General features: G+C 38.9%; 1 protein-coding gene across 1 annotated transcript in view; it reads right to left on the reverse strand.

Annotated features, from left to right (window-relative positions):
* Nucleotides 1-4,887: 4,887 nt before the first annotated feature.
* The window catches only part of ADAM28 (ADAM metallopeptidase domain 28), a 73,921-nt gene continuing 52,062 nt past the window's right edge, over nt 4,888-26,746 (reverse strand). Inside the window, exons 16-24 of the mRNA XM_043561417.1 lie at nt 25,275-25,434; nt 24,225-24,305; nt 23,838-23,916; nt 9,974-10,082; nt 8,627-8,705; nt 7,890-7,955; nt 7,314-7,379; nt 5,969-6,028; nt 4,888-5,171 (exon numbers count right to left, since the gene is read on the reverse strand). Of these exons, the coding sequence (XP_043417352.1) occupies nt 5,151-5,171; nt 5,969-6,028; nt 7,314-7,379; nt 7,890-7,955; nt 8,627-8,705; nt 9,974-10,082; nt 23,838-23,916; nt 24,225-24,305; nt 25,275-25,434 (721 nt within the window). The 3' untranslated portion in view covers nt 4,888-5,150. The remainder of the gene's footprint in view (nt 5,172-5,968; nt 6,029-7,313; nt 7,380-7,889; nt 7,956-8,626; nt 8,706-9,973; nt 10,083-23,837; nt 23,917-24,224; nt 24,306-25,274; nt 25,435-26,746) is intronic.

Consider the following 26,746-nt stretch of genomic DNA (forward strand, 5'->3'; position numbering starts at 1 on the left):
GGTTTCAGTATCACCGACAAGGTCAGCCACTCCTGGTCTGGCCCCAGTAGATGGTTTTAGCTAAAAAGCAAAGAGAATCTGGGCCGAGGAGAACATGGAAGATTTACTCATGGCCCAACTTATTTGCAGATTACACTCAGGATGTTAGCGTACTGAAGTTCTTTAGCTGAAGCGATTGATTCTTTTGACAAGGATATAAACTGCGAGAATATTACAGGTCAGGACAGAACTTTCGGGACATGAAGGGGACCCAACTGGAAAGTGGCAGTGCCACATCTGTGAAAACAATCGTGTGTCTGGCATCCCGGCAGCATAGTACTCAAGCGGCTGAAGAAGGACACACTCTTGAAAAATACTTTGAGAAGCACCAACAAGGTCTAAACAGAAGTTGCTTTGTCAACTGAATTTTAAAAGTAAAATTCTGGAAACCAAAGGCAAAACTAGGTCATTAGCAGGCTTTTACACGACTAACATAAGATGAGAAAGAAGAGACTGTTGTGGAGCAAACTTGAGAAACAACGAAAAAATGCCGTAAAATTAGTAAAAAGGAGCACGGACAGTATAAAACATAAAACCGGAAATTCGAAAGATCAACTTAAGGAATTCTTCAAAAATGCCAAGGAAACAGGCGAACAAATCTGAGAGAGAACATGATATATGAGAAGACTGGATAGCAGAGATCTCAAACAGATCACCAATACTTTTTCTTTATTAAAACAATTTTTTTTTTAATGTTTATTGTTTGAGGGAGAGAGAGAGAGAGTTCAAGCAGGGGAGGGGGCGAGAGAGAGGGAGACACAGAATTGGAAGCAGGCTTCAGGCTCTGAGCTGTCAGTACACAGCCCAGTGTGGGGCTCGAACTCACCAACCGTGAGATCATGACCTGAGCTGAAGTTGGGGGCTTAAGTGACTGAGCCACCCAGGCGCCCCAGATCATTGATACTCTTAAAAAAAAGAGAGAGAGAAGAATAAGTAAAAAAGAATATATAGAGAGAAAAAAATTGAGATTATGGAATTCCTATTAAAGATAGTGGTTAATTCTATCTAAACCTGTCTGGAATATTCAAAACATTTGATCTCTACTCCTTTGCAGTAGTTAATCTATTGCTGAATAACAAATTTCCCCAAACCTGAGCACCCGGGTGGCTCAGTTGATTGGGTGTCCGACTCTTGATTTCAGCTCAGGTCGTGGTCTCACGGTTCGTGAGATCGAGCCCTGTGTCGGGCTCCGCGCTGACATTGCGGAGCCCGCTTGGGATTCTTTCTTTTCCTCTCTCTCTCTCTCTCTCTCTCTCAAAATAAATAAACAAACACAAAAAACTTTCCCCAAACCACAGCAGCTGAAAAGAACATGTATTTATTCTCTCAAAGTTTCTATTTTTGTAAAATCTGGGCAAACCGGAGCTGAGTCTTCTGCTTCTGTTTTTCTCATCAGATAGCAGCTGAGGTCTACCTGGGATGGGGGCTGTTCCTGAGCTCATTGCATGTTCATTGGCAGAATTAGCCCCTTCCGTGTTGTTGGCCTGACATGTGCAGTTCCACGCTGTCTGTCGCTCAGAGGCCACCCTCAAGTCGTTACCGTATAAGTGGCATTATGACTCACTTAAGTAATAATACAGTTTCACCCTGTCCACAATTTCTGATTGCAGCTAAAAGGTGTGCTCTTTGTCACCCGTACCTCACACAACTTGGTCATTTCATGCAAAGTTAAAAACATTTTCAAAACTCATAAAAAGCAGTAACTTGGTGAGGTGCTAAGGAGTATTTAGAGAAACCACATGCTACACCAGCCATACAGTACCTGAAAAAGACCATAGTTTAATCTATCATCTTAAAGCGGAGAAAGTAAAAATAACCAATTATACAAGCAGGTTCGGTAGCATACTCGAGGGGGTTAAACGTCACATCGAGGGGCGCCTGGGTGGCTCAGTCGGTTGAGCGGCCCACTTCGGCTCAGGTCACGATCTCGCGGTCTGTGAGTTCGAGCCCCGTGACGGGCTCTGTGCTGATGGCTCGGAACCTGGAGCCTGCTTCTGATTCTGTGTCTCCCTCTCTCTGCCCCTCCCCCGTTCATGCTCTGTCTCTCTCTGTCTCAAAAATAAATAAACATTAAAGATTTTTTAAACGTCACATCGAGGAATTCTCTTAAGGTTGGTTAAGTGGCAGATCTAATTTGGAAAACAGGACCGTGAAATCAAAGTCTTTGCTTTGAACTGTCTAAATTGCCCCACAGTTTAGCTCAGTAGGAAACTCGGCAGGGCTTGGGTTCAAAGTCTTAGGATAAGAGAATCACCTTACCAGCATTGTCCTCAAGGTATCTGTCTTCATAAGGAGCTGTGAGTTCTCTGCATTAGACACCTACGGCCACCATTTCAGAATTTACAGAGAAGTTCAGATGCCTCCTCTTGAGAGCGGATGTTTGATTTTTAGCTTGGGTCATGCGGTAGCTAGTTGGAGATTCCTAAGTGAAGGATTTCTATTTTATCAGTATTAAAAAGAGTGAGATAGGGGCGCCTGGGTGGCTCAGTCGGTTAAGCGTCCGACTTCAACTCAGGTCACGATCTCGCGGTCTGTGGGTTCGAGCCCCGCATCAGGCTCTGGGCTGATGGCTCAGAGCCTGGAACCTGTTTCCGGTTCTGTGTCTCCCTCTCTCTCTGCCCCTCCCCCCTTCATGCTCTGTCTCTCTCTGTCTCAAAAATAAATAAACGTTAAAAAAAATTAAAAAAAATAAAATAAAATAAAAATAAAAAGAGTGAGATAGGGACAGGAATGAAAACAAAAACCGAAGAACAAACAAAGAAATAAAATAAACAATACAGGAAAGATCCATAGGCTTGTCGTAAGTAAGACTATGGCCTTATGGGAAATAGGGATTTCTTTCTGGGTTAGGGCAAGGTCTTCTGAAATTTCACCCTACAGATAAAGCTATACTTTTTAATGTGTTCTTTAGTGTACTCCCACATGGAAGGAAAGGGTGCTATAATAGGAGTGATTTGACAGATGGATTCTGGGTTTGCTGGGGACTGAGTTTCACTTTTGAGGCCAGAATGAGCTTATATAGAAACTCACACTGCGAGAGGAAACAAATTTCTGGTGGGTAAAGTCCCCCATGGAAAGGAAGGTGTATGGGACCAGGTCCATGGTGGAAGTTGTTAAACGGGCCAAGTGTAACAAACAAACAAACAAACAAACAAAACAGTGAAGATTAAGTGGCCCTAATTTCCCACATGGAAAGCATGTGCCCCGATAATGGTAGCGGCTACTTTATTAGATAGGATGACTTCTGCAGCAATTAAGAAAATCGGGGGGGGGGGGCACCTGGGCAGCTCAGTTAGTTAAGCCATCCAATTTTTTATTTCAGCTCAAGTCATGATTTCACGGTTCACGGGCTCAAGCCCCACATTGGGGGTCTGCACTGGGCATGGAGACTGCTTAAGATTCTCTCTCCCCCTCTCCCTCTGCCCCTCCCCTGCTCACGTGCACATGCTCTGTCTCTTGAAGAGAAGAGAAATAAGAGAAGAGAAGAGAAGAGAAGAGAAGAAAAGAAAAGAAAAGAAAAGAAAAGAAAACCCAACTTGAAATGGCTTAAACAGCAAGCAAATTTTATTGATCACATAACAGGAAATCCCAATAAAGTATAGGGTAAATTCAACAGTTATTAATCTACCAGTTCAATGACATCATCAAGAGACCAGGTTTTATTCTTTTTACCTTTCTGCTCTATCTTACTGAGTATATCAGCCTTGCCCTCATAATCGCAACATGGTTGCAACAATACCAGCTAGGCTATCCAGATGCCGACAGCCAGAAGAATATATTTGGTAGAAATTTCCTAAGGTATCTTTTCTCTTGTGTCATCGGCAAAACAAAACAAAACAAAAAAGAGCGAAGTCATACACTTACCAAATCAAGCACTAGTAAAGGAAATACGATTATTATGACTGCTTTACAGTAATAGCAATTTATTCTGGAGATGGAGTCTGGAGTGCCTTTTCTAAAACATGGGCAGCTGAATAAAACTGGTGTTCTGAAAGCAAGGAAGGCAACCAATAATGTTTATGCCAACACCAGTCAACTAGACTAATGGTTGCTGTGGGCAATGTGATTCCAGGGCTGCCAAATCATTTGATTACTTTTAAAAAGCTGGAACTCTGGATGTTTATGCAAGATCTCCCAATTTTTAAATATTGGCAGTGCATTCAAAACATCTTAAAATACGTTATGACCAAAATCATCCCATCCAAATAAAACAACTCTGTCGTCCAGATATGTCCTGCAAACTACCAGTTTATAACCTCTGGTTTACATTATGAATTTATGTAACTAAAACTTTCTCTACTTAGAAAGCAAAGTTCGCTTTAACCTTGCCAGTAACTGAATTATACAAATTTCTGGGAAAAAAATTAACTAATAAAGTTTTATTCACTTATAGTAAACTTCAAATGACATAGCTAATAAGGATTGCAATAAATGGTGTAGGAAAAAAGATGTTATATGAATCAGAGAATGTTTATATGATTTTGTTGTCAGCGTTCTAATTTGACAGGTTAATTGTCAAAACAATCAAGATGTTGCTAGTTATCTAATGATGAATATACAATGTTCTTCCATCCCTCTCAGTTTCCTGTAATTTACTCAGGGTTTTTATTTGTTTGTTTGCTGGCTTTAAGTAGAGGGTAAATTACTTCTTACTAAATGAGAACATCAAGATACTCAAAATATTTGAGGAACTAGTAATCAATACAACAGTAAGAAGAGGGGGGTGTCTAGGAAAGTCATCTAATTAGACACGTCAGATTCATAGCTCTTTGTTTAGAATCATCTTCTTTCCCATGAATATGGAGAATAGAAATCTTAAATTCATACAAAGATTCTCGAGTATGTCTCTCTAGAAAATTTTTGTTTCATCTCCTCAAAGTAGAACATGAATCAAGAAATGTTAACATACTCCCAGACCCTCTCCCATCCAGAAACAAAAAGAAAGAAAGAAAGAAAGAAAGAAAGAAAGAAAGAAAGAAAGAAAGAAAGAAATGTTAACATCCTTGGGTATCAAGAGCAAATAATAAGGAGAAAGTAAGTACATTTCTCTTCCGTCCAGACTGTCCAGTCCTCTAAGTTGATTATTACCCACCACCTGCTTAGTTGCTGCTTCAGACCTTTGGGTTGGAACCCTGAAAAAGACAAGTTCTTAAATGATCAACTTATTCCAAAAATTTAGATATTATATAACTTTTGAACTCTTAAGAAATTAAAATAAATTCTGTGTATTCACACATCCTATTTTATAGATTATTTGATATATCACAGTGAAGGGGTGGAAACATGGGAAGGTAGGGAAAGAAAGTGAGAAAAACCTCACACTGTGATCCAAATATCCATCTGACTAATTAGTATAATATGAAGAAGGTGAGGGACCAACAGAAAACTTATGAGACATCGGATGATTATTCTATGAGAAATGTCCTCTATCTCACTTCCCTGGGATATATTTCTGAGAAAATGACGAGTATTAGGATCATCATCCCTTTCCAGATAAAACCCTTCCATCTTCCTCTTGGGTTTGACCAAACTTAGAAGGAAGACATCTCAGGGGCGCCTGGGTGGCTCAGTCGGTTGAGCGTCCGACTTCGGCTCAGGTCACGATCTCGCGGTCCATGAGTTCCAGCCCCGCGTCGGGCTCTGTGCTGACAGCTCAGAGCCTGGAGCCTGCTTCAGATTCTGTCCCCCTCTCTCTGCCCCTCCCTCACTCATGCTTTGTCTCTCTCTCTCTCCCTGTCAAAAATAAATACACTTAAAAAAAATCTTTTAAAAATTTTTTTAAAAAAGAAGGAAGACATCTTAGCTCCTATCCTATAATCATACAAACACTGTTCTTAGCGAACATCTTCCAGGAAGACATGGTTAGAACTTCTCTCCTTCATAGTAGGAGTGTGACGAGATTACAACAGTTTGGCTATTGATCTCTTACCTTAGGTGTTGACGTTGTTTTATCCTTAAAAACAGTAGAGGGAAGCACTTTTGTGGCATACTATATTAGGGACAAAAATAATAGTAGGTCATTAGAAATGTTATGCATTTCCAATCTTCAGTATATTTATTTCCTAATTTAAATCATTCCTTACCTCCCCATAACTCATTTAAATTCTACTCAACTTTCAGGGTCGAGTTCAAATTCTAACCACATAGTCAATGGATCTTTTTCTTACTTTAAATTAATCTGACCCCATTCATTTCCCTTTTGACCACATTCTTCTCGTTGGTATGACTTGCTTTGGTGCAAAAAAATACGCGAGGAATTAAGTGCTCTATATGTATATGACTAGTTTACACACTAAGCATGTAAACTTTTTGAAAAAAAAATTTAGTTCTTTCTCATTTACCCACAACAGGGTACCAAGTATGAAGAAACAATGTGCTCAGTAATTACTCAAGTGAATGAATCCTACTTTTTACTTCGTAGTGCCTGACTTTTATTGCAGGTTTGCCTACATATGGTCTGTTTTTTATTTTTTATTTTTTTATTATTTTTTATTTTTTTTAACATTTATTTATTTTTGAGACAGAGAGAGACAGAGCATGAGCAGGGGAGGGGCAGAGAGAGAGGGAGACACAGAATCCGAAACAGGCTCCAGGCTCTGAGCTGTCAGCCCAGAGCCTGATGCGGGGCTTGAACCCACAGACCGCGAGATCATGAACTGAGCTGAAGCCGGACGCCCAACCGAATGAGCCACCCAGGTGCCCCTGGTCTGTTTTTTAATATCCTATCTTCCACAGACAATTGTGGCTAATATAGGGCTTATTCTGTCTATATCATATTAAAAAGTAAAATATAATTTATAATAAAATTTTATATTCTCCAAAGTAAGCATCTAGGAACTATCCTTTGAAGGACACTGTTTACCTCCTATAGCAGAACTAGTCATCATTTCTTGATGATTATGTAACAGTAAAATTATTTTTAACGTATGGGGGGTGGGAGGGAGGGGAGAGGAGGGGATGGGCATTGAAGAGGGCATCTTTTGGGATGAGCACTGGGTGTTGCATGGAAACTAATTTGACAATAAATTTCATATAATAAAAAAAATTTTTTTAAATAAAATAAAAGAATTATTTTTAACAACAAAAAATTAATACCCATACTAATTTATAGATAGTAAGTAGGCCTTGCTTTCTCAGATATACCTGTGTGCTACAATACCTCAGGTTGACCTAGGGAGCACATATCCTGAGAAAGAATCTACAGATTTACAGACGCCATTCACATCCAGCCCAGATGACATTTAAGGAGTCACTAGTGACTACCTGATACTTACAAGGAAAGAGGAAGTGGACACGGTTGTAGGTATTGGGGGCGGTGGGAAATCTGGCTTCGTAATTAGCTAGTGAAAAGGTAAAAGAAATAAAATAAAATAAAAAATAATGCAAAGATGGGGCCTTGAAAAGAGATGTGCTGAATGGAAAGGCTTCAATCAGTTCTAGACATGGTGAACTCATGATCCTGCCCATGCAAATCATCTAAAGCTGTAAGTTCAAGTGCTTTCATTTAGGTATGCACGTGCGATTCAGAAATAAGCTCAGCGCCAGTAGACAGACCATGAAGACGGCACTCTATACAGCAGATTTCTACTCTTCTTGTATTAAGTTACCAACTTTTCCGACCGCCATAATTCAGGTTCAGAGGTTAAACGTAGGAATGTAGTGGAATAGCCCACCTTCTCACATTTTGCATTTTCAAAAAGTTTTGCAGGAAAATCTAGCTTTCATATAAATATACGCACAGATTTTCACATTCTTCTAAGGAAACAATGGGCTATCGTGGGTTATGTCTCTTGCTAGTATTTCCCTGCGATTAGATTGGAAGCAATATTTAAGAGAGGTTGCTAACTCACAAAAGAAGCTGGAGGCTCAGTGCCCTCTACTGGCAGATCAGGTGTATGGAGCTTCATCTGAGTCATCTAAAAATAATAATAATAATAATATCTTAAAATGAAATGATCGGTTTCCTAAGTTCAACTTCCAAATAAGCAGTCCTCTCAAGACACGGGAGATCAGAAACTGAGATGACACAAGAGACCAGACAGGAAATCACAGTGGCCCCGCTGCTGCATTCTGCTGTAACCAGAGCTGTTAGAGACAGGTAAGTTTCCATTAAACATCACGGCCAATGGCATTGCCATTAGCCAACCTCTACCCGAATTTCTAAACTTGCAAGACACAGCCAGGGCTTTAAGGGTTATACATATTATATATGCTGTCATGGAACTATACATATCGTTGTCTTTATTGGGACATTTGCAAAAGGGAAAGGGTCCACCTACAGTCAGTGTGTGTGGGCGGGGGGGAGAGAGAGAGAGAGAGATCTGGAGTCTGCCCTCCTTGTTCTCTTTACTTCTTTGCATTTGTGAACTTCAGCAAGGAGCCTCTGCATTTTGGGAAGACTCTTTGGGATTTAAAACAAAGGCAAAGGAGAAATTTCTGAATGTGTAGTTACGGAGCCCCAAATTCTTACTATATACTAACCGGTGGACTGGATTTGTAAAACGCCACTGAGTAGGAACGATAGAAGAGACAATGAGAGAATCATGAACTGGGGCCCAAGGCAAACACAGTACCAACTATGGTTCACCTCTTGGGGTCGTACAGCCTTCTCCGTCTGTGGGTTCTTCTTCTGTTTGCGAGGCCTGGTGCCAGTGGTAGATGCTGGCCTGTATATGAAAGCATATCATATACATTGACTTAGCAGTTCCTTCACCATGATGAGGACATTCAAGAGAAGTTTGCCAATTTCCTTTGCCTGTTGCATCATCTTTGGTCATTGACTGGCCTTTCTTCTGTTCTCTAGGACATCCTTAAGGTTACCTTGTCCTGGAATTCATAATCACCACCACGAATTTTCTTTGTGATTCTCTACAGAGCCCTGAATTCCTAATAACGATGGCACTGAATCAATGGTTGTAAAAATTATGTTATTTCATTAATGATTTAGTCACTCAATATTTAGGAAAACCCATTACATGTGAGTAAGTCGGTGTTTTAAAAATGCTAGAAAGACGCTACAGTGTCAAGACCGTGTTTGAAAGACGAGGCAATCTAGGTGGAAATCCAGATTCCACCGATTTACTTTGTAAAACTTTGAACATATTTTTAGCCTCTCTGAACGTTTGCTTCCACTTTAGGACAAGTGTAAAGTGCCTGGCTTTGCAAGAGTGTTGTAAGAATTAATACACAAGGGGCGCCTGGGTGGCACAGTCGGTTAAGCGTCCGACTTCAGCCAGGTCACGATCTCGCGCTCCGTGAGTTCGAGCCCCGCGTCGGGCTCTGGGCTGATGGCTCAGAGCCTGGAGCCTGTTTCCGATTCTGTGTCTCCCTCTCTCTCTGCCCCTCCCCCGTTCATGCTCTGTCTCTCTCTGTCCCAAAAATAAATAAAAACGTTGAAAAAAATTAAAAAAAAAAAAAAGAATTAATATACAATACCTTTTCATCTATAAAATGGCATTAACAGTTAGTACTTCACAACCTTCTTGTGAAGATTAGAGATAATGAATGCAAAAAGACTTAGCACAGCACGTGTCATAAGCTAGTGACCGATAAGTGTTACATATTTTATTCCTACAATGGGTGTAAAATCCTTAATGATGAGAGTTAGAATAACTCTATTAATTATATTATTAATTATATTTATTAATTATAAATAAATAGAATAGATAGATAAAATAAATAGAATAACTATTAATTATATTATTAATTATATTTATTAATTATAAATACAGCGATCAACACAAAAAGACATGTCTTACTGTGCAGGATTTCCCAGTAAAACTGACACCCAGCATCTGGTCCAAGAAAAAATGCATCTGGACTTGTTTCAGAGTATTCGAAGGGAACCCTAATTAACTTTGAGAATTTGGGTCAGCTCCTTAAATTTAAAATAAATTAGAGGCCAAAAAGTCCCCAAAGCAAGATAGAAGGCTACCTCTGGACTTTCTTCTGGTTTCGTCTGGGGCTTTGGTGCCAGATTACTATAGCAACCACCACAAATATGACAGCCACGGGGAACAGCACCCCGACCACAATGGAGAAGTCTGCAACAAAGAGAAGCAGAGCTGGTGAGGGCATGAGAAATTCACAAATATGCATCACTCTAGTCCTTATTTCTTTTCTCATCACAAATTCCACCTCCCGTTCCCCCCCCCACCCGCCCCGTCCAAAACACGCATTCCCTGGAAAATCTCTAATAGTCAATAAAATAAAAACACATTTTGATCTTGAGTGTTGTAATGTTATGCAGATAGAGAGGCACGATGTCTCTAACCTCTGGAAAGTGTAGGGCTGGGAGAGGAGAGGAGATACGAAGTCAGGAGATGGAAGAAAAGGAGTCGCACACTTTTCACACTCAGCCTCGGAATCAGAGAAAAAGAAACGGAAGGTTTGAGATCATATTCCTGTCGGTAGCAAATAAGGAGTGAAGACACGAAGACCAGAATTGAGAGCGACACAAGCGAGTGTCTTACTGATGTTGGCTCCAGAGCAGAATGATTATGGACAGAAAAGAGATTATGTGACCCGGTGAACTGCGGCATGATTTGAACACGTTTCCTGGCTCTAGATGGTGTTTCCTCTGTTTTAATTCCTGATCTAAGTAATGAAGGCAACTTCAATCTTTTGCTACCGCAGACATTAATTTCTCTTATAATAGTCAGAAGCTTCAGAGACCAGGAGGTACAAGTGTGAGGGGGCGGTGCAAACAACTACTGCTTTCTTATTAGAGCTCAGCAGAGCAATCATAAGATTAAATTTTGCAGAAATGCGAGAAAAACTCCCAAGTGTGAACACGCATACATGCAGACGGAGGCAAATATGTCAGAAGCAGAATTTTAAGATAATGACGAACATCTAATATTTTCCACCTTGCATAACAATTCCGATCCAAAAGGCCAAAGGAAATAAAATTCTGAAGGGTTTGTGTTGAATATGGTATAGATACATTCAGAATAAAAAAAAGAAAAAAGGACTGGGCCTAACATTAAAATTGTAACTATTTTCGGAAGACTAACATGGCACCAGAAGAAATAAAGAGGAAATTGACTGTTTCACAAACACCCCTAATTTGAAAGGACAAGGTCTGCAGAGAAAGCTGGGGTATAAGGCAGATGAGAAGTATCATAATTGGAAGTAGGTATGCATTTGAAGATGGAAATAATTGAAGAGAAAATACACTCTTCTGTTTCTGGTAATGGCGGTCTGGGAAATTCAGGCTCACTCTCCCACTAAGAGCAACTAAGACATTTTTCCAGAAAAAAAAAAAACACAAAAGTTGTCAAAGTTATGCAATATTTGAAAAAAAAATTGGGGAACGGGCATCTCCGTGGCTCAGTTGGTTAAGTGTCCAACTCTGGTTCAGGTCATGATCTTGCAGTTCGTGAGTTCGAGCCCCGCGTCGGGTTCTGGGCTGACAGCTCAGAGCCTGGAGCCTGCTTCAGCTTCTGTGTCTCCCTTTCTCTCTGCCCCTCCCTGTCTCGTGCTTTTCCTCTCTCTCAAAAATAAACAAACATTAAGAAAATTAAATTTAAAAAATAGGGGAAAATGACCTTGGAAAGATTAGTGAGAGGGCAGGAACCCAGAAAGACAGAAAGGAAAATGATCCTGGTCTTGGAAGTTCAGAAATGCAGGAAGGAATGAAAAGTAAATAAACCAAGCATGAACCCGAATTTAAACTATGGCCTTTGAGTGACAATTGTGTGTCATCGGTTGTGACAATGTACCACTCTGGTGGAGGATGTTGATTGTGAGGAAGGCTTTGCGTCAGGGAAGGATGGAGAGGCAGAAGGTATATGGGGATTTTCTACTTTCTGCTCAATTTTGCTGTGAACCCAAAACTTTCCTAAAAAGTAATGTCGATTTTTTACAACACCAAATAAAATGAATATTTTCATAATGGCCACTAAAATAATATAAAATAAATACATAATCTCTGAATTAATAAAAAGAAAAATGGAATGATTAAAATCCTCAGTAAGTCCATAAGAAAGCAAGGAAGAAGAGAAAAAGGAACGTAGAACAGGAGAACAAATAAATATCATATAATATGATTGTAGATTACACCCAAGTATATCAGTAGTTACCTTTAATTTAAACGGACTAAGTACCCTGGTTTAAAAATATATATCGTAAGACTAAAATTTTAAGAATGTGTATATTTCCACACTCTTCAAAAACAAGAGACAGATATAAAACGCGATGCCTCAGAAAGAATGAAAGTACAAGTACAGAAAAATGTTATGCCAATGCAAAGGAGACCAACAGAAATTTGGTACAGCTATATTAGTCTTACTATAGACTTTAAAAAGCATGAAGGGGTTCCTGGGTGGCTCAGTCAGCTAAGCGGCCGACTTGGGTTCAGGTCATGATCTCGTGGCTTGTGAGTTCAAGCCCCTCCTCAGGCTCTGTGCTGACAGCTCAGAGCCTGGAGCCTGTTTTAGATTCTGTCGCCTTCTCTCTCTGCCCCTCCCCCTCTCGCGCACTGTCCTCCTCTCTCTCAAAAAGAAGCAACCACTAAAAAAAAAACTTGTAAAAGAAGAAGACCGGAGATACACAGAAGCATTGCATGCGGATTAAAGTGCCAGTTCACTGAGAAGACATAACAATTCTAAGCTTTTATGTAATAGTGGCGTGGTCACAAAATATATAAGCACTGGTAGAACAAGAAGTCATAACCAAATTCACAGTTATAGTGAGGGATTTTAAGACTCCTGGCTCAGTAACTGACAGCACAAACAAACAAGATATCAGTAGGGATTGATACACGCACACACGGTGAACAAAGGCGGCCTCACAAACATAGAAAATGGTGCACAGAACAACCGTAGAATACATATTTTTGTGTGCACAGACAGAAGACTCACAAGTATGGGCACATGCTGAGCCACGCAGCAAGCAAGTCTCCACGTATATCAACAGATTCTTACCCTAGTAGTTTCTCTGATCCTTATGGGATTATGTTAAGTATTAATTTAACAACACGTGGGAAGTCTGAATAAGCACACACGTTAAGAAACATATGTCTAAGCATTTCAAGGGCCAAAGAAGAGAGAAAATGGAAAACACAACATAATTTGAATCAAACGATAATGAAAATATCGTTTAGCAAATGGGCGACAACTCAGAGAGGTCTTAGAGAAAAATGTATGGATTTATAAACCTCAAAAAATGTATTGAAAAAGGGGGCTGAAAGTTAATGAACCAAATATCCCCTTCGAGAATTTATTTAAGACAAAATAAACTTAAGGAAAGGGACTGGAATAGGATAAATTACAGTATAAATTGAAATAGCAAACAAAATGTAAAAAAAAAGAAAAACAATAAAAAAATAACAACAATTGAAAATTTGTATTTGGATGATATTCAAAAAGAGAAAAAACGATTCTACAGATTACATTGATAGAAAGAAAAGTGAGGGGGAGCCTGGGTGGCTCAGTCGGTTAAACATCCAACTCGCTTTTGGCTCAGGTCATGGTCTCATGGTTCGTGGGTCCAACTCCACGTTGGGCTCTTCGCTGACAGTGTGGAGCCTTCTTGAGACTCTTCCTCTCCCCCTCTCTCTGCCCTTCCCCTGTTCACACTTGCTCATGCCCTCTCTCTCTCAAAATAAATAAATAAACTTAAAAAAAGTAAATGTGATGGCCAAATTAAATTTAGATAAAGCAGAAAAACTGTGTAGGAAACCATAATATAACAAAATTTATATACGAAGACATTAAAAATCTGAAGGGTTTTATAACTACTAAAGAAATCGGCTCTTCTACTCTTACACAAGGTCTTCCAGAGAATATAAAAAATGAATATTTTCTAATTCATTTTCTATGCATAACATAACATAACAACACCCACACTGAGCAAATACAGTATAAAGAAATTACGGGTCAGTATCACTCATGGACATAACATAGCAAACATCATCCATCAATACTGTTTCTATGTTGAGTTTAGCCAAAGTTTGCAAAGTTAAATACATGTTCACATATCAATCAATTTACTTTGAAATACTAGCTGTATAAAGGGGTCAGAAATCTCACCCAGTAAAGAAAGAAAATGTCTTTGATTTAATTCTCAGCAAAGTAGGAATAGAAGTGAATTTTCCTAATCTGAAGAAGATCTAAATATGTACAGAATACCTTCAGATACCGGGGCAAAATATTGCAAGTCTTTGAGATCGGAAGAAAAACAAAGAAACTTTTTATCACTATTTCTATTCTGCATTGTACAGGAGGCTCTATTCGGTGAAGGAAAACAAATACAAGAAATTAAAATTGTAAAGATTAGAGAGATATGAACAAAGCTGTCATTATCTGAAATAATATGATTATGTAGGAAATCTGCTAAAATTTACAGATAAATTACTAGAATTATTAACAGAGGTAGTATAGGTGCTTGGCACAAAAATGAATATACAAAAATTAGTTGAATTTCTATATTCTAGTAATAGCTGAAAAATATTTTTCAAAAGAGCCCATTTAAAATATACAGTAAATGTTAAAAACTGAGAACAAACTGAGAGTTGATGGGGGGTGGGAGGGAGGGGTGGGTGGGTGATGGGTATTGAGGAGGGCACCTTTTGGGATGAGCACTGGGTGTTGTATGGAAACCAATTTGTCAATAAATTTCATATATTGAAAAAAATATATACAGTAAAACTTAATTTCCTAGAAACAAACCTAATAAAATATATGCAAAATTGTTGTGGTGAAGCTATCAAGTATTAGCTGGCAAAATTAAGAAAAAACTAAATAAACGGATAGACATTTTGTCAATAGATTCGGAATTCAACAGCTTATATGTGCTCATTGTTCCCATAGAGACCACAGATGTGGTCTACGTTAAATGAAAATCCCAACAGGAATTGTGTGTGTAACTTGAGAATATATGTGAACGTACAAAAAACTACTAACCAAATCATTCATGAAGAACAGAGTTAAAGGACCACCTAGATCAAAATTATTTCAAAGACCTGGTGGTAAAAGAGTGCCATACTAGTACACAGATAAATAGGACCACCAGAAAAGAACAGATATCCCAGAAAGACAGATATATGAACACTTGCTTTATTAGATAAGTGTCACTGTGGAGCCTTAGGGAAAGATGATCATATGAATGATGATGTGACCATTGGGCATCCATCTGGGATAAAAATGAAATTAAACATTTGCATCATACACAAAACAATTTCAGATAGAGACTTAAATTTGAAAAGAGAATAAAATAATGCTTTTTAGAAGACAATACACAAATATATATTCACAATTTCAGAGTAGGGAAAATTTCCTTTAAAAAGGACACACACACACACACACACACACAACTAACAATAAGGAAATGATGAAAAAATGGACTGTACTGCATTAAAAACTTCTGATAATCACATAACACCACAAAAAGCATAAGAAAACTCAGAAGGAGGGAAGTTACTTTTAACATATATAACTGAAAATAGTTTATATGAAAAATATAATATTAAAACATATACAAGTGAATAAAAAGGTGGGGAGAGACAACTCACTAGAAATACAAAAAGGCTTAAACAAATACTTCACAGAAAATATAATCCAAATGGCCAAAAGATAAGGAAATGTTCTTTCATTATTCAGAGTGGTAGTAGTTACAGAAAGCAAAATTGAAAACCCAACATGCCGTCACAAAAACAGCCAAAAGGGCTAAAATTTGCTATCTGCCAATGGCAAATGGCTTAAAGGTCGTAGAACAATAGGAACTTATACTCACTGCTGCTGGGAGTGTTAATTTGTACAACCACCCCGGAAACAATTTGGTATGACATAGTTAAGATAAATAGATTTGAATGTGGGGTGCCTGGGTGGCACAGCTAGTTAAGCCTCCGACCTTGGATTTCGGCTCCAGTCATCATCTCAAGGTTCATGAATTCGAGCTCCACATGGGCTCTGTGCTGATAACGCAGAGCCTGCTTGTGATTCTCTGTCTCTGTCTCTCTCTCTGCCCCTCCCCGACTTATCCTCGCTCAAAAATAAATAAGCATTTAAAAAACTGGACTTGAATGATAACATTTATGGAAATTTTTTTCAACATCGCCTTGAAGTATCCATAAAAGCAGTAAGAAAGGAAATTGTCATATCTATATCTATCTATATCTATATCAATATCGATATCGATATATAGATATAGATAGATATATAGATATAGATATTTAGATATATAGATATATAATTACACCAATACATGACAAAATTGTGATATTATGCACAATAGCAAAAATAAACTAATTTCAGATACATGGAAGAGCATGGATGATTTTGAAAACATGGTATAGAGGAAAGGGTTAACCTTCAGAAGGAGAGAGGACATTAGGACAGGTATGGGGCCAAGGGAGGAGATGTCTGGACTGCTGGCAATGCTCTGTTCCTTTGCCCAGATTGCATTGTATGAATACTCATTTTGTAATTTATATTACATATATATATGTTATAGTATAAATGTATATAAATAATATATGGAATGTATCTCTTTATATGTTTTCTGTATAAATTTTACTGAAAAATGGCTTTAATTAAGTAAGCTTGAAAGCCCATGGTTATATATGGCCATACTATAGAGCAGGGATCTTAACCTTTTATGTGCCACAGATCATTTTGGAAATCTGATAAAACCTGTAAGCCCTTTCCCTGAATGTTTTTTTTTTATTAAAAAAAATTTTTTTTAACGTTTATTTATTTTTGAGACAGAGAGAGACAGAGCATGAACGGGGGAGGGTCAGAGAGAGAGGGAGACACAGAATCTAAAAACAGGCTCCAGGCTCTGAGCTGTCAGCACAGAGCCCAACGCAGGGCTCGAACTCATGGACCGTGAGATCATGACCTGAGCCGAAGTCGGACGCTCAACCGACTGAGCCACCCAGGCTCCCCTCCCTGAATGTTTTTAAATTCATTAATAAAATGTATAGCACTAAAAAGGAAGCCAATGATGTTGGAATACACTTGTCAAACTATTATAAAACAATCTGTGATATAGTTAAATATTTGCTTCTTTTTAAGCCCTAAATTATAAGATCTAATGGTAGATTAATAACCACCATAATTTCAAACTAGAGATACATATATGTCATACTTAAAGATTCATGTAGCCATCAGCCCTCAACAGTTACAAAAAGATCGAGATCATACCATGCGTATTTTCAGATCACAACGCTATGAGACTTGAAATCAACCACAAGAAAAAGTTTGGAAAGCCCTCAAATACATGGAGGTTGAAGAATATTCTCCTAAAGAATGAATGGGTTAACCAGGAGACTAAAGAAGAAATAAAAAATACATGGAAGCAAATGAAAATGAAAATATGACAGTCCAAACCCTTTGGGATGCAGCAAAGACAATCCTAAGAAGAAAATACATTGCAATGCAGGTCTATCTCAAGAAGCAAGAAAGGGGGGGCGCCTGGGTGGCGCAGTCGGTTGAGCATCCGACTTCAGCAAGGTCACGATCTCGCGGTCCGTGAGTTCGAGCCCCGCGTCAGGCTCTGGGCTGATGGCTCAGAGCCTGGAGCCTGTTTCCGATTCTGTGTCTCCCTCTCTCTCTGCCCCTCCCCCGTTCATGCTCTGTCTCTCTCTGTCCCAAAAATAAATAAACGTAAAAAAAAAAAAAAATTAAAAAAAAAAAAAAAGAAGCAAGAAAGGTCCCAAATATACAGTCTAACTTTACATCCAAAGGAGATAGACAAGCAAATAAAGCCTAAAGCCAGCAGAAGAAGGGGAATAATAAAGATTAGAGCAGAAATAAATGATATAGAAACAGACAAAGAGACAAAATACAGAACAGATCAATGAAACTAAGAGCTGGTTTTTTGAAAGAAGAAACAAAATTGATAAACCCCCTAGCCAGACTTATCAAAAGGGAGAGACAGAGAGAGAGAGAGAGAGAGAGAACCCAAACAGATAAAATAACAAATGAAAGAAGAGAGATCACAACCAACACCACAGAAATGCAAACAATTTTAAGAGAATACTATGAAAAATTATACGCCAACAAACTGGGCAATCTGGAACAAATGGACCACTTCTTAGGGACTCATGCACTACCAAAACTGAAACAGGAAGAAATAGAAAATTTGAAAAGACACATAACCAGCAAAGAAATTGAATAAGTTATCAAAAATCTCTCAACAAACAAGAGTCCTGGGCCAGAAGGCTTCCCACGGGAATTCTACCAGACATTTAAAGCAGAGTTAATACCTATTCTTTTCAAACTGACCCCCAAAAATAGAAATGGAAAGAAAGCTTCCCACCTCATTCTACGAAGCCAACATCACCTTGATTTTAAAACTAAACAAAGACCCCCCTGAAAAGGAAAATTACAGGCCAATATTCCTGGCAAAACTGGATGCAAAAATTCTCCACAAGATACTAGCAAATTGAATTCAACAGTGCATTGAAAGAATGATTCACCACAATCAAGTGGAATTTATTCCTGGGCTGCAGGTCTGGTTCAGTATTCACAAATCGACCAATGTGACATACCACATTGTAAAAAGAAAGGATAAAAAGTATATGAGCCTCTCAATGGATGCAGAAAAAGCATTTGACAAAATACAGCCTCCTTTCTTGATAAAAAACCTCAAGAAAGTAGGGATAGAAGGAACATAATTCAAAATCATAAGACTCACAGATAATATCATCCTCAATGGGGAAAAACCAAGAGCTTCCCCTCCAAGGTCAGGAACACAACAGGGATGTTCACTGTCACCACTGTTATTCAGCATAGGGTTGGAAGTCCTAGCCTCATCAATCAGAAAACAAAAAGAAATAAAAGGCATCCAAATCGGTAAGGAGGAAGTCAAATTTTCACTTTTCATAGATGACATGACACTCTATGCGGAAAACCCAAAAGGCTTCACCAAAAAACTGCTAGAACTGATCCATGAATTCAGCAAATTGATAGAATATAAAACAATGTCCAGAATTTGGTTGCATTTCTATACACCAATAATGAAGCAGCAGAATGAGAAATCAAGAAATCGATCCTATTTATAATTGTACCATAACCCATAAAATACCTAGGAATAAACCTAACCAAAGAGGTAAAAGGTCTGTACACTGAACACTTGAGAAAGCTTCTGAAAGAAATTGAAGAAGACGCACACAAAAAAGGAAAAACATTCCATGCTTATGGGTTAGAAGACCAAATACTACTAAAATGTCTATACTACCCCAAACAATCTACACATGTAGTGCAATCCCTATCCAAATAACACCGGCATTTTTCATAGAGTTAGAACAAACAATTCTAAAATTTGTATGGAACCAGAAAAGACTCGAAATAGCTAAAGTAACGTTGAAAAAGAAAACCAAAGCTAGAGGCATGAAAATTCTGGACTTCAAGCTATATTACAAAGCTGTAATCTTAAGATAGTATGGTACTGGCACAAAAACGGACAGAAATCAATGGAATAGAATAGAGAACCCAGAAACGGACCCATACATGCATGGCCAATTCATCTTCAACAAAACAGGAAAGAATACCCAATGGAAAAAAGACAGTCTCTTCAGCAAATGGTATTAGGAAAACTGGGCAGTGACATGCAGAAGAATGAACCTGGACCAACTTTCTCATACCATACACAAAAATAAATTCAAAATGGATGGAAAACCTAAATGTGAGACAGGAAGCCATCAAAATCCTACAGGAGAATGTAGGCAGCAACCTCTTTGACCACAGCAACTTCTTACTAGACAAGTCTCCGCAGGCAAGGGAAACAAAAGCAAAAATGAACTATTGGGACCTCCTCAAGATAAAAAGCTTCTGAACAGCTAAGGAAACAATCAACAAAACCGAAAGGCAACCGACAGAACGGGAGAAGGTATTTGCAAATGACATATTGAATAAAGGATTAGTAGCCAAGATCTATAAAAAAACTTATCCAACTCAACACCCAAAAAACAAATAACCCAGTGAAGAAATGGGCAGAAGACATGAACAGACACATCTCCAAAGAAGACATCCAGATGGCTAATAGACACATGCTCAACATCACTCATCATCAGGGAAATCCCGATGTTTATAGCTGCACTGTCAGCTATAGACAAATTATGGATAGAGCCCAAATGTCCATCACCTGATGAATGTATAAAGAAGATATGGTGTATATATGTGTGTGTGTGTGTGTGTGTGTGTGTGTGTGTGTGTATACACAACAGAATATTGCTTGGTGATCAAAAAATAATGAAATAACATGGATGGAACTAGAGTGTATTATGCTAAGCGAAATAAGTCAGTCAGAGAAAGACAAATATCATATGATTTCACTCATATGTGAAATTTAAGGAACACAACAGATGAACATAAGGGAAGGAAAGGGAAAAATAAGATAAAAACAGAGAGGGAGGCAAACCATAAGAGACTCTTAACAATAGAGCACAAGTTGAGGGTTGCTGGAGGGAGGTGGTGGGGGGATGGGCTAGATGGGTGATGGGCGTTAAGGAGGGCACTTGTTGGGATGAGCCCTGGGTGTTATGAATCACTGGGTTCTACTCCTGAAACCAACACTATACTGTATGTTAACTAACTTCAATTTAAATAAATACATTTTTAAAAAATAAAGATTTATGCAGCAACCACAATGTGATATAAAAATATATATGATTTGTATGGGTGACAAAGTCATGGGAACTACTAATACCATGGTGGTTTGTTGCCTTACATCCCTGTAATCGTAGAAAATTCTGAATTCTAGTTAGAATTTAATAAAAATAGAAATGTAATTTTTCTCATTCAGGTTGAGATGCGAAGCCTGGATATCATGAAAACTATCCGCTGAGGTCTGTCCTTTTGGAGACAGGACACTTTCCTGAATTAGAGGACTTTCACCAGTCTGGTGGAGGCTTTCCGTGACAGTTGGGTCAGAGGTAGTACCAGAAATGGAAACAAAAACAAAACAAAAAGAAAACCTAACGGATGAAGTTGAATCTTGACACAGTGGTGTTAACAAGGAGCATAAGTGATTCGGAGAAAAATGTCCCAAATTGTATCATGAACCACTCCAGCTGCCTCCTTGATTCCCTTAAGATATAAATTTGATGTAGTATAATGTATCTTTGCATCACCAGTCCTTGGATTTAAAGTTTTCAAGAAATACTTTAACAATGTGTGTTGGAGTTTATTCTCCTTTATTGGATGATATGCAATTGAGGGGGAAAAAGCATAAAAATATAAAAAAAAGATTAGGTTTAAAATAATATGCAGAGGTAGAATACATATAGAATCTATGCTTTCAGAAATAAAATCTATAAAGAGTCAAAGTAAATTTAGGGTGGCATCTGCTTGGTCTTCTGAACAAAATGACAACAGATTATAAAAAAAGAAGACATGAAATGAGAAGATAATAGAATGATATGAAAGTGGTTTAAGGAGGGGTGCCTGGGTGGCTCAGTCTGTTGAGCATCTGACTAAGGCTCAGGTCATGATCTCACAGTTCGTGAGTTTGAGCCCCATGTTGGGCTCTGTGCTGACAGCTCAGTGCCCGGAGCCTGCTTTGGATTCTGTGTCTCCCTCTCTCTCTGTTCCTCCTCTGTTGTGCTCTCTTTCTCTTTCTCTCTCAAAAATAAATAAAGATTTAAAAAAAAAAAAGTGCTTTAAGGAAACTCAAAAATGTCACTGAATATTTTAAAATGTCACTATAACTAAAAAAAATATAATAAAATGTCATTATAACTAATAAATAGGAGTCTTAACATTGCCAAAAATTCACTGTATTTTACAGAAAATAATTTTGAAAGACTTTCCCCAAAATAACAGGCAATAGACAATGCCAAAAAAAAAAAAAGATAATAAGGCCACCTAGTCAAGATACTTGATACAAATAATTTATATTTCTGAATTAGAAACCAAAGAAGTGGAACAGAATCCATTTTAAAATCTGTAATAATAGACACATTCCTGGAACTGAAGAATCAAATCCTCACTTTGAAAGACCTCACTGTCAAACAATCGAAATAATAAAAAGAAAACATTACCCAGGCATAACATGATGACTGGTTTTCATTAAGTAGCAATTCTAAAAACATTTAAGAGAAAAGAAACATTATTGTTAAGGGGTTATTTAACGACACCAACAAACAAAATAAGGGTAGCCTCAGGTTTTGAACTTTGAATATCAGTATCTACTTCTCAAGAGTCATGAAGTTAAAACTGGGAGTTAAAAAATTTAATCCAATCCTATCCACTATTCATGTTTTCTACTTAGCAACAGAGTTAAATCCTTAAAAATGTTAAATTTCATGTAAAAAGAAAGAAGAAATTACTAATGGAAGTGATTTAGCCAATCAAGAGAAGAAACAAAGTTCAACATGAGGGAAGTCATAGTTTAAAAGGATTTTTAGGGGATTTAGGTGGACAGAAACAAAGTAAATTATAGCTCAGAAGCATCAGAATTATATATATATATATATGTATTAAAGCATATATATAAAGCATATATATATATATATATGTATTAAAGCATATATATAATTAAGCATCGGAAGTAAATGCTATTCTTTCTTGAGAAGTCTGGCAAAGAACCAGTAATTGTTTTTAATTTTTTTTTAACTTTACATTTATTTAATTTTGAAAGACAGAATGAGACAGGGCACAAGTGGTGGACAGGCAGAGAGAGAAGGAGACACAGAATCTGAAGCAGGCTCCAGGCTCTGAGCAAGCGTTCAGCACAGAGCCCGATGCGGGGCTTGAACCCATGAACCATGAGATCATGACCTGAGCCACAGTCAGACACTTAACCAACTGAGGCACCCAGGCACCCCAGAACCAACAATTTTTTTTAAAAATAGCCCAAACGTCAGAAGTAGATGCCATTTTTTTTCTTGGGAAGCCCACAGAGAATCTGAACTTGGAACAGATGGTTTGGTCAGGCCCGTCGCCACCTGCACCCCCATCCGTTGTGTATGCAGAATAATAGTGGGCTATGCCTCTGGGCAAAGACCCAAGAACTGCTCTCTAGAAGCAATGGGGGATTCAAGAGCCTGAGGAACAGAATGGAGGCTAACTGCAGATACCCACAGTAGATGAGACAGAAAAGGGAGGATCAAGGAAAGAGCGTGGAGGAAAAGCAGCTCTCTCGGGAAGTAAATGCAATGAAGAGCTCTCTCCTGGGCCAAGTACTCTTCACCATGGCGACTGGAGGTGAGGATTCCCCACCCTGGCTGCTTACCACTCCGAAGTCCTAGAGGGAGGTCTCTCTATCTACCGATAGAGCTCACATCCAGATGTCCCATCCAGAGAGGTATCAGGAGGTACAACAAGCACAAAAACATACAAAGAAAACCCATGCAAGCTAATTCGAGTCAGCCTAATCCCACATTCAACAAGGGTCCCATATTCTGAAGAAAAAAAAACAGCACAGTAAAATAAGAGACAGGGTGAAAGACAGATCAATCAAACTCAAAAGAATTAGAGATGATTCAAGGGACAGCAGTGAACCTACAAAAATAACCGAAGCCAGATTCTTAGAGAGTTTTATGAGGATTCTATATCTACACATTAAGCCAAGCCCGCTATGAAAATAGAATAATCATAAAGCGAGAAAATGGGGGTAATTAAAATAAGATCGCAGCTCTAAAAATTGAGGAGATCTTTTCGTATGTCGAGCAGGAGCATAAGGACTAGAAAATATGATTGAAAAGTTGTTAGAAACCTTGAAGATTAATATTTTAGATTCAATATTTACGGAACAAGAATTCCAAGAGGAGAGAAAAAAAGGCGACAAAATCTAATGTACTACGAACTACAAGCTTGGAAGAGGAGAGCAAGACGCGTAATGTTACCTACGGAAGACCACTGTGGAGTCATCACAGTCAGGAGGGGCCCATCCTTCTTTGCACTGACACTGGAGCTCATGGTCACACACCTAGACAAGCAGTGATCCTGTCAGTTTCCACACTAGGCTGACCACCAACCCAAGGAGCCTGTTCATCCGTTCGGAAGAAGGACTAACCCCTGCTCTGCACCCTTGCAACTACCTCCGTAGTGTATGGATCCATCATGGGAATTTCAATACCAGATGCGTGGAAGAAAATTTTTTTTATCGAACCAAACTATTGAGCGGTTAGGCAGACTTAGTATCATTCAGCGCTGAAACGGTACTTCAGCATCATCAGGACTGACCCGAACTTCCAAAAGATTCGGCGAGCTTGGGGAAACGTTTTCAAAACTTACGGCATGCCCTCTGCACTTGGAGGAGCAGTTGGTCGATTTGTAGGCTCTTTCGATATCCACACATTCTGCATTAATGCAAACCTGAAAGTGATGTGAAAAAAACACTGAGTTCACATCAATCCCTGATGGCTTCAGTTCTGCAAATTGCTCAGCCTTTGGAATTTAGTCTTATATTATTAGCCACTACTATTGTTATCAAACTTACCTTTTTAAAAATTTTTTAAAATTATTATTATTTTTTTATTTTGAGAGAGAGAGAGAGAGAGAGAGAGAGAGACAGAGACAGAGCACAAACGGGGGAGGGACAGACAGAGAGGGAGACCCAGAATCCCAAGCAGGCTCCAGGCTCCGAGCTATCAGCGCAGAACCCAACGCGGGGATCGAACCCACAAGCCCTGAGATCATGACCTGGGCCAAAGTCGAATGCTTAACCAACTCAGCTACCCAGGTGCCCCCAAACTGACCTTTTTATTAGGGAAATCACAACATTCCTTTGCAAATAAGAATATGGGATCTAGATAATATTTATTTTAAATATTTAGAAAGTTCTCTAGAGAATATTTCCTTATTTGACTTCATTCCTCATGGGTCATTCTGTTCATCTACCCCTTCAGTCCACTCCTGAGACAAATATTTAGCACTGAGCTAAGCATTACACATGATACAAGGCACCCATTCCAAACAAAAACATTATGGAAAACATGTTAATATCATGTCATCTGGAATATTCAAACAATTATCATTTATCTAAAAATGAGTAGTATTTTTATTATTCTCTTTATTATTATCAGAATGGCTTATAATTTATTGAGACCCTACTGATTTGGGGGCAATAAAATTTACCTAGGTTTAATAACCTAGTACTAAGCACATAATAGTTGCTTGTTAAATAATACTGACGGGGTGAATGTAGGCATGCATAAAAGAATGGCGTAAGTATTGCTTTGAAAACCGTCCTCCGTGGAACAGAAGGAGGCCTTGAGTAGCAAACATCAAGACAAAAAACAAGACCAAAGAACATTTTGATTAAAAGCTACACTTTCAACTTACCTTCCTGTGTCCACACTTAGTTCCATTAGCTACCATGCCTATTTCTGGACTGCTGTCGTCAGGATCGAACATTTTACAGGTCAGGAAAGTTACTATATGTCCTCTCCAGGGCAAATTATCTGACCCACCTTGGCAGAACAACTTCCCACACAGGGCATCACTGAGGAAAAGCCAAATTTTTCTGCGGTTAAAACACCAGGATCCACATTGCAGTTTTCCCCAAATGTAACACAGCTCCCTATCGGTATTTAATTAATGGCATTTCTCCCTAGAGCAGAGATTCCTAGTTCTCCTTTGTATCAAAGTTCCCCTTGTTCTTCGGTAATAGAACTAGTGAATAGTAACAAGAAACATTGCTACTCAAAAACAAAAAAAACAAAACACAACAAAATCCTGATTTCCCAGGTTCTCGGGCAGCTGATTTTTGGCCAAGTGCCTAACTAAGTTCCGGCCAACTGCAAGAAAGCAGAACCTTGCGTGCAAATTCTTGCAGGTGGCCTTACGTGAAAGAATATGTCTTTTCCTCATTTTGGCTTATTGGAATGCAGTGGCTGGAGCTGGAGAAGCCATGACAGACCAAAAGAAACACTTGGGAATGAAGGTCATTTTCAAGATAAAGGAGAATTGACTTGTAACATCATGAAGGGCACACAGGGAGTCCGTTTCTATTTTGTTTCGGCTAAGGTACTTTTTTTTTTTTTTTTACTTAATTTATTTGGAGAGAGACAGAGACAGTGTAAATGGGGGAGGGGCAGAGAGAGAGGGAGAGAGAGAGAGAGAGAGAGAGAGAGAGAGAGAATCCCAAACAGGCTCCGTGCTGGCAGCACCGAGCCTGATGCGGGGCTGGAACCCACGAATCGAGAGATCATGACCTGAGCGGAAACCAAGAGTCGGACGCTTAACCGACTGAGCCACCCAGGTGCCCTAAGGTTACTTCTTATTTTCATGAATTGCGCTGAGGAATTCTCCCCACTGTAACTGTGTCTATCTAAGGCTGAGTCTTGGGTGACACGCCAAGGCATCACGTGTGGTTACTGGAAGAACTATCTCCCTGCAAATAAAGATGAAACAGCTCAGCACTCAGTAAAGCCATCCACTTACTGCCAAGGTGAGTAGTCGATGCCAATAAAATTGGAGCCAATTGCTTCATGCAGAATTCAGAGGAGGGCTAAGAAAAACTATTCTGAGAGTGAGGGAATCAGATTCTTCTGATGCTTCTGGTAGCTGTTAGGAAATGTGACTGCAGAGTGGAGAAAGGCATACATTGTCTCCAAAACGGAGAAGGTGTTTTTCTGGAGTCACTGTATACAGAAGGCTCTAGAGCACAGAGAATTCCAGGCGTAGTCTCCACTACAGCCAATGACTACTCAGAAGTGACTAGGAGGTCGGGCCGTGGAAAGAATGATACGTTTGTGCCGCTAGTTGCGGAAATGACCCAGTGCTCATACAAACGGTTATACAGAACGATAGCG

Source organism: Prionailurus bengalensis, chromosome B1 (assembly GCF_016509475.1).
Source record: "Prionailurus bengalensis isolate Pbe53 chromosome B1, Fcat_Pben_1.1_paternal_pri, whole genome shotgun sequence".
NCBI classification, from domain to species: domain Eukaryota; kingdom Metazoa; phylum Chordata; class Mammalia; order Carnivora; family Felidae; genus Prionailurus; species Prionailurus bengalensis.